Genomic DNA, 13,705 nt, shown 5'->3' with positions numbered 1-13,705 from the left:
GCCGTGAAATGGCTGTTTTCTTTCATTTCCAGTTCAGAACACAACAAATGTTTGAAGATGTTGGGAAAGTCTGTTTTCAGAGACCCTAACCTGCCTCGTAGTTAAGACTTTAACCCTGCTGGGGTTTTTTTCGCCCGATTTTTTTTTTATATCATGTAGCTAGCCTGACGCTAGCTACATGATTCTCCCCTTGCTGCTCTTTCCCTCCCACCCTTCCGATCGCCACCGGCGATCACGCCCATAAGGAAATCCCGTTCTGAACGGGATTTCCTTTAGGGCTTCCCCCGTCGCCATGGCGACGAACGGAGTGACGTCATCGATGTCATCGACGTCACATGGACTCCTGATCCACCCCAAAGCGCAGCCTGGCGGCGATTGGCCAGGCTGCGCACGGGGTCTGCGGGGGGGCCTCTTTTGCATCGGGTAGCGGCGGATCGGCGGCGATCGGGTAGGACACGCAGCAAGCAAAGTGCTTGCTACGTGTTTTTAAAAAAAAATTATTCAAATCGGCCCAGTGGGGCCTGAGCGGTGCCCTCTAGCGTCTCTGGACGAGCTCAGCTCGTCCAGAACGCTAGGGAGGTTAACCTAGCCTATAACTGAAAGAACCGCTCTGCTCTGCAGGTTATCGGTTTCTCCTGTATAATCTATCCTGTAGGAGCAATCAGCATGGATAAGAACGTAACCAGTTTGGTCATGTGGTTGATTTTAGGTTTCTGATTGGATAGTCATAATCACGTGATCATGCATCATCTTGCTTCTTACACTGGATACAAAGGTAATGTGATCATAACCAGCAGCCAGTCAGAAACCTAGGGATCAATGACATAGTCATATCAATAACATTGTTTTTTCCTATTAAATAAATTTTGTAGGGCAATTTCTTCATCTCTTCTTTAGGAATGTTGATTTTAGGTTTCTGATTGGATGCTTATCATAATCATGTGGTCATGCATCATCTCAGGGCCTGGCCGAGGCAAAGGCGAGAGAGGCTCCAGGCTCAGGGCGCAGTGTAAGAAGGGAGGCACAACTCACTCAGCTATCATTCCCCTGTTATGTATGAAGCAGAGAGAAATAAGAAAAGTGGATACATGGCAGTGACTGCAAGCCAGATAACTATGGATTGAGGTGTTGGGGGCCCTGGGGCACCTATTAGTCTAATAGCAATCAGTGTGTGATGGCTGAGATGGGAGGGCTGGAGGGGCGCACTTTGGTGTCTCAGCCTTGGGTGCTGGAGGACCTTGTCCCAGCTCTGCATCATCTTAACTACTTGATTCATCTTACACTGGATACAGAGATGACGCGAGTTAGAGATCAATGACGTGGTCATATCGATGACATTTTTCTTCCTGATTTCTCGTATTAAATTATGTAGGACAATTTCATCACCTCTTCCTTAGGAATGTTGATATTAGGTTTCTGATTGGATGGTCATAATCATGTTGTCTTGCATCGTCTTAACCGACCGGCCAGTCAGAGACCTAGAGATCAATGACATGGTCATAACAATGACATTCGTGATCCCCATTTCTCTTTTCAAATACATTATGTAGGACAATTTCATCATCTCTTCTTTAGAAATGTAGATTTTAGTATTCTGATTTGATGGTCATAATCATGTGGTCATGCTCATTCGTTTCAACTTACACTGGATACAGAGATGGCATGATCATCCTGACCGGCCACAGCCAGTCAGAGACTTATAGATCAATGACTTGGTCGTATCAATGACATTTTTCTTCCTGATTTCTCGTATTAAATTATGTAGGACAATTTCATCATCTCTTCCTTAGGAATATTGATATTAGGTTTCTGATTGGATGGTCATAATCATGTTGTCTTGCATCGTCTTAACCGACCGGCCAGTCAGAGACCTAGAGATCAATGACATGGTCATAACAATGACATTTATCTTCCTGATTTCCAAAATTATGTAGGACAATTTAATCACTTCTTCTTAAAGAGGAACTCCAGTGAAAATAATGTAGTAAAAAAGTGCTTCATTTTTTACCATAATTATGTATAAATGATTTAGTCAGTGTTTGCTCATTGTAAAATCTTTCCTCTCCCAGATTCACATTCTGACATTTATTATATGGTGACATTGTTACTGTGGGCAGGTTATTTAGCTGTTTCTAGCTGCTCTATCTGTTAGAGACAGCTAATAACAGCTATTTCCTGTCTCTGAACATTGTTACATTGTGGCAGTTTGCCAGCAGTACCGCGGTATTCAGAGCCTCTTGTGGGAGGAGTTTCAGCACAAAATCAGTCACACAGCGCCCCCTAATGGTCTGTTTGTGAAAATCATTGTCTTTCTCATGTAAAATGGGGTATCAGCTACTGATTGGGAAAAAGTTCAATTCTTGGTTGGAGTTTCTCTTTAAGGAACGTTGGTATGTAGTGCTTGTCCATTCCCTAATGAATGCTCAGGTGGTCGTGCTGGTAGAAAAGTTTCTTACCTTTTTAGGAGGTCTTCTTATAAGATGAGAGGTGACATGATCTAGAACCTAGGTTCTCTATGTGTGGTACGCGTACCCCAGGGGGTACATCTGATGGTTCCAGGGGGTACTCGGGCTTGATATACTTGACCAAGAATAACAAATTTAGAGTTTTAGAAAATGATAAATCCTATATAAACAACACCAAATTAGTATTTTAGCTAATTAAAAGCAATAGTAAATGCATGGAAATTGTTTAGAACCAATTATCTTGTACTACGATTATATGTAGATTTGTCAAGGGGTACTTGTACAAATGGTTACTATGCTAGGGGGTACTTGGTGAGTACAGGGTTTTAAAAGGGGTACATACTAATGAAATGCTGAGAAACACTGATCTAGAACATCCATTTTTTAACAAAAGTTTTACCTTGAGCCTAATCTCTTCCTGATAGTCAGGCTCGCTTGACCCTGAAAAGAACATGTAAAGACTTTAAGGGTTCGTTGTCCAAACCATGCTGAACAGCATGTTATGCTCTATAGCAGTGTTTCTCAACATTGTATTGGTGTGTACCCCCTTTTAAAAGCCTGCAGTGTACCCCCTAGCATAGTAAACATTATCACAAGTACCTCTTGACAAATATACATTTACAGTAATTGTAATACATGATAATTGGTTCTAAACAATTTCCAAGCATTGACTATTGCTTTTAATTAGCTAAAATACTAATTTGGTGTTGTTCAAATAAGATTTATCATTTTCTAAAACTCTAAATTTGTTATTCTTGGTCAAGTATATCAAGCCTGAGTACCCCCTGGAACCATCAGAAGTACCCCGTGGGGTGCGTGTACCACATGTTGAGAACCTAGGCTCTATAGAGTAGGCAGGTAGGGTGAGTAACATTACACTGAAGGAACACTCTTTGAAGATCTCGCAGTCACAGTAGGAAAAAGGTGAGGAAGATACATCCTGGCAGATCTCTCAAGAAGAGACCAACAATGTTGAGGGACACCATACACACTAGAAACTAGATTTCAGGAATGATTGTTTTAGCTAAAGAAAATCTTAAAGCAGCAGGGTCAGCCATACTATACCAGGAAAAAAACACATATATAAGTAAATAAATGCTTGCTCTACTGACATATGTATTGTACTGTCCACTTTTTGATTTTAGTGAAATTTGTATAGTAAATAAAGAGAAAACTGCTCTAGGCATTTTCCATCGTTACTGCCTCTGACTGAAGCCAATCCTGATGTCATTTCCTCCCTTACTCTTTTTTTTCTCCTAGAAACTGCACTGCTATATCTAGCTTGCTTTGTAAACACATGTGAGAACCGCATAAATCATATGTCAGCAGCTTCTGCAGAGGGGTGAAGTGTATTTCCCTTCTCAGCTTCAGCCTGTCATACTGAACTGCCCTCACCCAATCAGTGAGAAGCAAGAATGTGGGAGGGGAGAAAACAAGCTTCCCTCTATTCGCCAATGTATCAAAATAGCGCCAGGTTGACTTAGATAAGAATCATTACAGAAACATTTATGATTATATTGGAATGCTTGCAATGCAGACTGCATGTAGACTTCATAATAAACACAGAGCAGTGGGTAAATGGAATTTGATTTTGTGACATGGAATCCCCACTTTAAGTGTGGACAGAGCTTCATGCTCAACCTACATTATAATGGTACCCGAGCAATGAACAACACTCAGAACCACTGCTGTGATGGTGTTTATTGCAGCACGGTGCCATTCCAGTATATTGAAATGCTGCCGGCCATAACCCCACCAGTGTGTATATTGTCCTGTAAGATAAGGAGAACCCCGAGCAATGGCGGTGAGTGGTGGTGCAGAATGGAACACACCACGCCTTAGCACTTAGCAGTGGCTGGATGGTGTAATGGTGAAGGGCTCTGCCTCTGACACGAGAGACCAGGGTTCGAATCTCGGCTCTGCCTGTTCAGTAAGCCAGCACCTATTCAGTAGGAGACCTTTGACAAGTCTCTCTAACACTGCTACTGCCTATAGAGCACGTCCTTGTGGATGCTGCTCTGGCGCTTTGAGTCCGCCAGGAGAAAAGCGCGATATAAATGTTATTTGTCTTGTCTTGTCGAGTTTGAAGGCACTCTAAAAAGAACACACGGAACCATAAAAGAGCCAAACCAGATGTCTCCTATGTTGAAATTCCAGGATTAGAAATAACAGCTAAAATGTGAATAGTTCCTGACTAAAGCAGGTGAACTTTAGATTAGCATAGCCTACTCGCACTGCCTGAGTAAGCTACTATCCCTGCTATTGCACTACTATTTCCTCACACTGCGTTGGCCGAGAGCTAGGTCGTGGTTTTTTTTAGGCGGCTTTCTAATCTCTGTGTGATCTGCGACACGGAGCAGCACAGCAGCTAAACCCAGTCCAGTATTTTGGAAACACAGTGGGTGAGAGTTTTCTGAGGGAGCCAAACAGCTCGGAAACACGTTCCTGCCGCTCTGCTGTGATTCCGCCAGGCCTGTGAGAGACGGGAACAGCCAATGTCAACACACATGGGTTTATTTAGAAACAGATAGGAACAAGTATGGACTTGGAATTTGGTAATATTGGTGTTTGTAAGAGGTTGTGTGGGGGGTGGGGGTCAGGAATATTCTTGGTGTTTTAAAAAAAGAATTTATAGCATTTTTATGATGTATTTGTTTTTAACACATACTGTTTAAGGAAAGCTGAATCGATTCTAAGGTCTTTAGATGGATACCTTGCAGTTAATTGCTACACAATGCGTCCTGGGTGTATTATGTGCATGCTGAACTGGGATGTATTTACATAGGTTAGAACTGTGTGTGCTTATTTACAAGTTGCAGCAAGGTATCTGTAGTCCTCCCGCTTGTTTGCTACAAGCTGCATGCTGCAGTTAGTGCTGCGTGAAGAACTGTTAGCTATAGGATTCCATGGGCTTGATTCACAAAGTGGTGCTAACTGTTAGCACACTTGTGAAAAGCCCCTTAGCACGCCTAAACATACTTTGCGCACCCTATTAGAGTAGTTTTGCGTTCATGCGCTAAGTTTAGTGCTGCCCGGTGCGTGCAAAACACTGCACACCTGATACGCCCAAAATGGCACATTGGATGCTGTCTAAACCCCGCATGGGTGCGCCATTTAGGGTGCATCCAATGCGCCATTTTGGGCGCATAGGGTGTGCCGTTTTCCACCATTTAGCACGTGAACTGATTTAGCTTGGTGCGTGGTAACTACTTAGCACCCTAGTTAGTACGCCCCAAAGTCTTTAGGTGTGCTAACTAGGTTAGCACCGCTTTGTGAATCAGGCCCCTTGAGTGCTGCTGCGCTGAGTAACTTAGGTAGATGTGTGTGTACATATTGGTTTGGCACTGTACTGCTGCAGGATCACAGTGTCCCTTAAATTGGACCTGGACTCTTGCTCTGGACAGAAGAAAAACATATAGAAATGCACCCTGCATGTACTTAGAGAGTTAGATTTAATTTGATCCCTTAGCTCAGTGATCTGCAAACCTGGCTCTCCAGCTGTTAAGGAACAAGTCCCACAATGCAATGCGGGGGCTTGACAGCCACTGTCATGATTCATAAAGGCAAATGCATTGTGGGACTTGTGGTCCCTTAACAGCTGGAGAGCCAAGTGTACAGATCCCTGCCTTAGCTGTATCAGCTGACTGCCATGGCAGAGAGCTCATTCGTAAGCACAGGATGTTAACAATATGTCTGCTTTCATTAAAACAGGAAGTAGTCAAACTGCAGATTTATTGCAGGATTTGTATCAGCTGTAACAAATAAATGATTTTCTTTTAAGTCTATTGTGCTGTTGCTTATCTTTTAGAGCAAAGGTGAAGTTCTGAGTTCAGGTCCACTTTAACTGACTGTATTGTAGTGCCAGTATAGAGAACTGCCATTCCCTATAGGGCATTTCATTTGCTTTTCAAATACTAATTCCCTATAAACTAAACAAACCTCGCCCACAGCTCTTCCAGTGCCTTGGCACTCTCAGATCCATGTAGCAAGGGCTTATGGGAGCTCAGTATGGGCAGGAGGAGTAGAAGGTGTTACAAGCCAGAGATTTCAGAGACAGAGGGGAGGAGGGAGGAGGAGAAGGGAGTGATGTTTTCACAGGCCGAGGGCTGGAGATGCAGATCAGCTTGCCTGTGTGTAATGATCACAAACAGAACATGTATCACAGGAAGAAATAACTATATTCCATTGAAACTGTTTGCAGCTAGATTTGCTGTGTAAATTATCTAAAATTTAAATAAGATATATAGACATGTTACTTGTTATAGTTAGTTTTTTTTATCTCAGATCCGCTTTAAACAACAAATGAATGCGAGAGGGATATGGAGACTGCCATATTTAATTTTTTTTAAAAGTGGACCTGAACTCTTACACAGGACTGAAGAAATACATGGAGAAATGTGTCCTCTATGTATTTAGAGAGTTTAGCCTGTTTAATTGCCCCTCATTTGTCTCTAATCACAAGTTGTAATTCTGATCTCTCCCTGTGTCACATGACTGCCTATGACAGGGATGGCAGATAAGGCCATTTGAAAGCACAGGAGGTTAACAATATGTCTGCTTCTATGAATTAGTGAGTAGAAACAGTGCAGATTTATTTTAGGATTTGTATCAGCTGTAACAAAGAAATATTTGTTGTTTAAAGGTTATTATGCTGTTGTGTATCTTTTAGAGCAGAGAGGACGTTCTGAGTTCAGGTCCGTTTTAAGAAGTTCACCGGGTGGTGAACAAGTGAATCTAAATTGAGCATGAATGAGTAACGAACCCTGCATACCTAGTCAAAGAAAGTGCTCTTATACTTACTCTTTATTTGGTGCACAATCCCTCTCTTTTTATTGGGTACTAGGCCTAAGGCCCGTTTAGAAAGGGCCACGACACTCCTCCCCCCCATCCCCACTTCTCTCTCTCTCGCTCTTTAATTAGCGCCACACACGATTGCGCACGCTGCGCACACACAGGCCTGCCCCCCTTCTGCACCCGTCCTCCTCTGCCGCGCATGATTCTTCCCAGCTCTCAGCAGTGTCTCTGCATCCCTGCACATGCCCAGAACTGAAAAAGCACTGACACAGGGACATGGGAGACACTTATTGCTTATTATTAGGTGGGAGTGCAGGTCAGAACTTGCACAGCATACATGGTAAAAAGGCTCCTGAAAATGTGGGCGATGCTACCGCTAACACTGCTAATATTCTACTATTGCTTTACCTAACCTACCTCTTACATTAAACCTCCCCCCACCTACTCCTAACGCTAACCCCCCCCCTTCCTACTTCTCATACTAAACCCCCCCCCCCATTTACTCCTAAAACTAATCGACCCCCTAGCCTATGGGGTACAAGCAGGGTTGGGCCGAGGCATAGGCTGGAGAGGCCTCAGGGCGCAGTGTAGGAGGGGGAGCACAATTCATTCAGCTGTCATTCCTAATTGTGTTTGAAACAGAAAGAAATAAGAAAAGGGGATACATAGCAGTGACTGCAAGCCAGATAACTAGATATTAAGGTGTTGGGCCCTGTGGCGCCTCTTAGGGCCCGTTTCCACTATCACGAATTCGCATGCGTTGCCCGCATGCGAATTCGCATAGCCAGTACAAGTGGATGGGACTGTTTCCACTTGTCCGTTTTCCTGAACGTTTTTCTGTGCAGAAAAAATCTGCACGCTAGGGCCCTCAGAATTCGCCTGCGTGTGGAATGCAGGTGAATCGCACGCAATGTATTTAATAGGGAAATCGCATGCGTTTTCCCCATGCGTTCTTTGCCGTGAATTCGCATGCGATTTCGCATAGGTACCCATGTTAATTCACACAGGCAGTGACATGGTTAAAATCGCATCACCCTAACCTATGCGAAATCGCATGCGAAATCGCGGCAAAAAACGCATGTGGAATCGCACCCGCATGCGATTTGCCTGCAGTGATTCGCCGGCGATTCCGCAACGCTATAGTGGAAACGGGCCCTCAGTCTAATAGCAATCAGTGTGTGACGGCTGGGGTGGCAAGGATGGAGGGGGCACTTTGGTGTCTCAGCCTTGGGTGCTGGAGGACCTTGTCCCACCTCTGGGTACAAGTGCAGAACCTGCGCAGCTAACACTGATCTATTGCCAAATCAATATCCTCCACTAGGTGCCCAAACTACCTTCCTTGCTCGCACATGCCCTCTTCAAATGCCTCCCTCGTGGCCACAGGTGCTTTTTGGAAAATATTCAGCTGATGGGCCAGCTGAATATTAGAGAGGTCAGGAAATGAACAGCAGAAATAGTGTCAGCAGTAATTTATTTAAGCCACCATGGGGATTGTTCAAAATTTTATCTTTGCTTTTCAGACATACTTTAATTTTGCTAAAGCATATCTTGATTGAAAAAAAAAATAAATAAAGTTTGCTATATTTGCTATGCCAAGTCCCCAAAGTTTTAGTTTTGCTTGTCTGCATCCGTGGATACTTTTCATTTCACTTTTCTGCCTCCTCATTAACATCAGAGTGGAAAAAAAATCAGTGTTTGCATTCTGCTGTAATTAGTTCCCCCCAATCCTCCGCAGTTCTCGGAGAGGGAACATCGGCATAACGTGAAACGACGTGACTGAATGTGATTCGCTGCCGCAGTTCTATTCTTTTATTTTTGGAGAGTTATTTATGAGATTTAGCGGAGTGACTTTTTTTAAAGAAACCTCAAGTGAAGGAAATATGGAAGGTGCAACAGCTGTGTTCTCCTTGCAATCTGTAACCTAGTTAGTTAGAATCTACGAAAGCCAGCAAATCAGAACAACAGCCAAACAGACATTTTTAAAGAGGCAATAAAGATGGCAGCCTTCGTATTCTACTAAATGCATTTAAAGTGAGCTTGAGGTGAAAATAAACAGATGAGATAAACAATTGTATGTTTCCTCCTACTCCTAAAAATGACTGTTTTAGGTATCCCATGGTTTTATTTTATGTTTTTAACATCTACTAAGTAAATTTAATGATTTATTGTCTCTGCTCAGTGGCCGCCTATTAATTGTCCCAGAGCTAAAATACATGAACTAGTGACCTTTTTTTATCTATTTCCTGCAGTTAAAAGCTCTTCTCTGCTAGGGAATAGGTTTATGGCTGTAATTCCTTATCAGACAGGGCTACACTATAATCCGACAAGGTACCGACAAGACTGTTGCATGCCTGAAAAATAACGCTTTCAGGCAGAAAAAAAAAGAAAAAAAAGAAACACAGAGGAGGCATTAATGTTTGGCACTATACATACACATGTTCAGCTCATCATGTCACATGTCACCTTGGGTACAGTTTAACAAAAACTGTAACTGAACTAGAGCTTAAAAAAAAATAAAAAATTGCATACCTTTTAAGTACACTTAAGTCTAAATCTCACCCATTATACTTACACGTTTTCATGTTTTTTCTCGTCCTCAGGATCTTTCTTTCCTTCTTTGAAGCCTTCGGATGGACTCTTCAAAGTGATTTTCTGGTTGGGCTACTTCAATAGTTGCGTCAACCCCATCATATACCCGTGTTCCAGCAAAGAATTCAAGAGAGCTTTCATCAGGCTGCTGAGGTGCCGCTGCCGGAGGAAACGGCGCCCCCTCTGGAGGGTGTATGACCATCAATGGAGGACCTCAATGACGAGTTCACGGAGAGGCTCTGAAGGCGAAGCCACGGGCCTCTCCTCCATGAACTCCTCCTTTATTTATAACCCCGGGAATCCCGGAATAGCCACCAAGAGGAAAAGTGTGGATTTTAACAGCTGGAAACTTATCTCCCCTTTCCAGAACTCTTCTTCTCAGCTGAAAGAGAAGATGAACAACCTGTCTAATAAAATCCGGAACAACTCCACCAGGAGCAACATGTCGGCAGCCTACAAGAGTGAGGTTGAGTCAATCTCGATGGGTGTAGCCAACGACTTTACAGACCTCGATTATCAAATGTACGATTTATCAGACTGCTGTGGACTCAGAGAAACAGATATATAGATATCATCTATTTTAATTTTATCTGTGGTCTTGTTTTTTGTTTTCAGAGGGTCAGGGGTTGTTTCAGATGTTGTGATTTTATTGGAGAGAAATATGTGGATTCTAAATAATTTTTGGTATTAATATAATAACTAAAACAAGTCTGGTTGTCTTGATTTTTGGAGGCCCTTTCTGAAAAGAGTATCAGCAAAGTTTCTTAATGTGGGCTTGTCATGTTCTGAGGCCAACTAAGATATCCTCAATAGCCAAAAAGAAGGATTAAAGTGGACCTGAACTTTTGCACAGAGGGAAATGCACCCTGTATGTATTTGGAGAGTGTAGCCTGTCTAACTGCCCCTCATATGTAACTAATCACCACTGTAATTTGATCTCTCAGCTCTGTCAGCAGGCTGCCACGGCAGAGCAGCTAATTTGTAAACACAGGATGTTAACCCTATGTCTGCTTCCATGAAAGGAGTAAGTAGACACACTTCATCTTTATTGCAGGATTTGTATCATGTCTAACAAAGAAATGTTTTTTTTTAACGTTTATTATGCTGTTGCTTATGTTTTAGAGCAGAGAGAAAGTTCTAAGTTCGGGTCCACTATAACCTTGTTCCAGCCTTGATAACTGTATAACAGGAATAAAACTTGTATCAGTCTTGTACACTTAACCAAACCTTTATGCTGGGCGGATGCCCATTGCCCACTTGCTTTTGCAAATAGCTCTGACAATGCTGAGAGTGATTTTGCAGCATAAGAGTGGCACAATCTCTGGAGCAATTTAGAGGAAAGCGATTTTGAGCCCTGCTTTGCCCTATTAAATTGGTTTGAAAATTCTGTATGCAGGGCGATTGCAATTTCGGAAAATTGCAATCATTCCTGTGGTGATTCCGAAACGCCGATAAAAAGGCTCTAGTGGGCCTCTAGCCCTTACTCAAACCACAACATTATCCCAAAACCCTTAAAGCATTCCCAATGATAGTTTTACTTTTCCACTAGACTTGACACTTACCTGAATATTGAAGGACCACAGCAGAGGCTTAATGCTCGATAAACATGATGCAACTTCCTGTTACATCGACGGGTCGAATTGATACTTTTCAACATGTACAATCTACTCCCGATCAATAATAGGATCTATTTTCAGATCATTACTGCACAAATTCAATCCAGTTATTGATTGAGAGCAGATCGGACATGTCGGAAATTATTGATTTGACCCATCAATCTAACAGGAAGTTGCATTATGTATACCAGGCCAGCCTTAACAAATGAGAATGTTGAATTGCCACTGCCCAGTAGCAGAATATTGTTAATTTTACTGATATTCTACTTGTGACTATTTTTGGCACCCATATTTTCCTGGAGCATGTAACACCTGATTACAATTCTGCCTCTAAGGCCTGGTACACACCATGCAATTTTCACTTCAGATCCAATCTCCAATCAAGAAAATGATCAGATTTGGGCAAAAAAATACAGCCTACTGATTGCCAGCGACTGGCCCCAAGCTCAAAATTGATGTATTTCTCTATTGGAAGCAGATTGGACATGCTGAACAATATCGATCAAAATACTGACTGTCATTCCCTGTGCATGTCCTTCTAATGGTTTGAAAAGAGCTTGGACATTAACCAGTTCACAACCTCAGGTTAGTTCCCCCTACAAACTAGAGCAATTTTGCTCCTACCGTTCATTTGCCAATAACTTTATGGTTAATTATCATACAAAAATGATCTATATATTGTTATTTTGCCACGAATTAGGCTTTCTTTGGACGGTACCTTAGGCTAAAAATTATTTTATTGAAATGCATTTTAACAGGAATAAGAAGAAAAAAATGAAAAAAATAATTTCTCAGTTTTCAGCCATTATAGTTCTAAAACAAAATGTGCTACGATAGATAAATCCCAAATGTTTTCCTTGCCCATTTGTCCCGGTTATTACAACATTTAAATTATGTTCCTAGTATAATGTATGGAGACAATATTTTATTTCAAAATAAAGTGTATTTTTATGTTTTAAGTTTCTTCATCCTATATCAATAATTACAAGCCCTAATGTGCAAAAATAATAGTTATATACCATAAAGATGAAAATATATCTTCACACCAATAAAAGTAAGAAGGTGGCGTACAAGCTATAGGACTATGATAATGTGGGAAAAATCAGAAGAGGAAAAGAGTCCTACAAAAAGCAGCTGCATCATAAATTATTCACAATAATCCAATTTATTAATACAAATTTAATACAATACAGAAAGACAACTAGCAAAATCAATTAAAATGCGTTAGACACTACAAACAATTGGTCACCCCATGTCCAATAAGACAAAAAGGGGTTTACTGGTAGAAGCCACCCAATTCCCTAAATATTTATCTTGCTTGTGGTGCAATCGAATTCTGGATTTGTAAATCCAGGAATTGGATCGGGGACCTGCGCACTGTGCCCAAGGTAGCCAAAGTGCATGTGCTATATAGAGGGGAGACTATAAACCCATATGTCCCACACCAGTGATAAATATGCTCAAAACCATGAGGGCAAAGAAAATGACAATAGTGACCACAACAACATTAAAAGAGTGACAAATGGGCTTAAGGTGCGTACACGTCAAACTTTACACCTGACTGTTGTTTGGATCAGTCGTTTGAATGACTTGTCAGGCAAACAACAAGTCGTTTAAACGTCACGTTCACACGTCCAAATAAAGGGTCCTACAAACTAACTTACATGTTCTCTGACTCTTTGTCCAACTCTTGTCCAACTCACTGTGACTTATTAGTTGGTGAAACGACTGCTGGTTCTTTGTACACACGCACAGACCTGACAGTCATTTGAACCAGGGCTGTGGAGTCGGTACAAAAATCTTCCAACTCCGACTTAGACTCCTCAGTTTATGAAACCACCAACTCCGACTCTAAGTACCCAATGGCTCCGACTCCAACGCCCTGGTTTAAACCAGAGTTCACCAACCCTGTCCTCAAGGCCCACCAACAGTACATATTTTGCAGGAAACCACAAACATGCACAGGTGGAGTAATTATTGTTGCAGCAGAGCTGATTAACTACCTCTGTGAATTTCCACAAAACATGCACTGTTGGTGGTCCTTGAGGATAGGGTTGGGGAACACTGGTTTGAACTACAGTTGGTCCAACTTATCTGCCAAGCAGATCTGGCAAACCGGCTGTTATCAGTCACTCAACTGCGTGTACACACGTCCGACTTGTCATTCAAACGACAAGTTGGACAACGTGTTGGCTGGAAAATCAGGACTTGGCTGTAAAATCAGGATAAATGTGTATCAGG

At 42.1% G+C, this 13,705-nt stretch overlaps 1 protein-coding gene across 1 annotated transcript in view; it reads left to right on the top strand.

The window, feature by feature from the left end:
• ADRA1D (adrenoceptor alpha 1D) overlaps positions 1-10,556 on the top strand; it is a 226,818-nt gene extending 216,262 nt beyond the window's left edge. Inside the window, exon 2 of the mRNA XM_068274923.1 lies at positions 9,860-10,556. Coding sequence (XP_068131024.1) covers positions 9,860-10,416 — 557 coding nt within the window. The 3' untranslated portion in view covers positions 10,417-10,556. The remainder of the gene's footprint in view (positions 1-9,859) is intronic.
• The last annotated feature ends 3,149 nt before the right edge of the window (positions 10,557-13,705 follow it).

This window comes from Hyperolius riggenbachi, chromosome 1, assembly GCF_040937935.1.
Source record: "Hyperolius riggenbachi isolate aHypRig1 chromosome 1, aHypRig1.pri, whole genome shotgun sequence".
NCBI lineage: Eukaryota > Metazoa > Chordata > Amphibia > Anura > Hyperoliidae > Hyperolius > Hyperolius riggenbachi.
The sequence above is the reverse complement of the archived record's forward strand: the minus strand, read 5'-3'. Positions and strand labels throughout refer to the sequence as shown.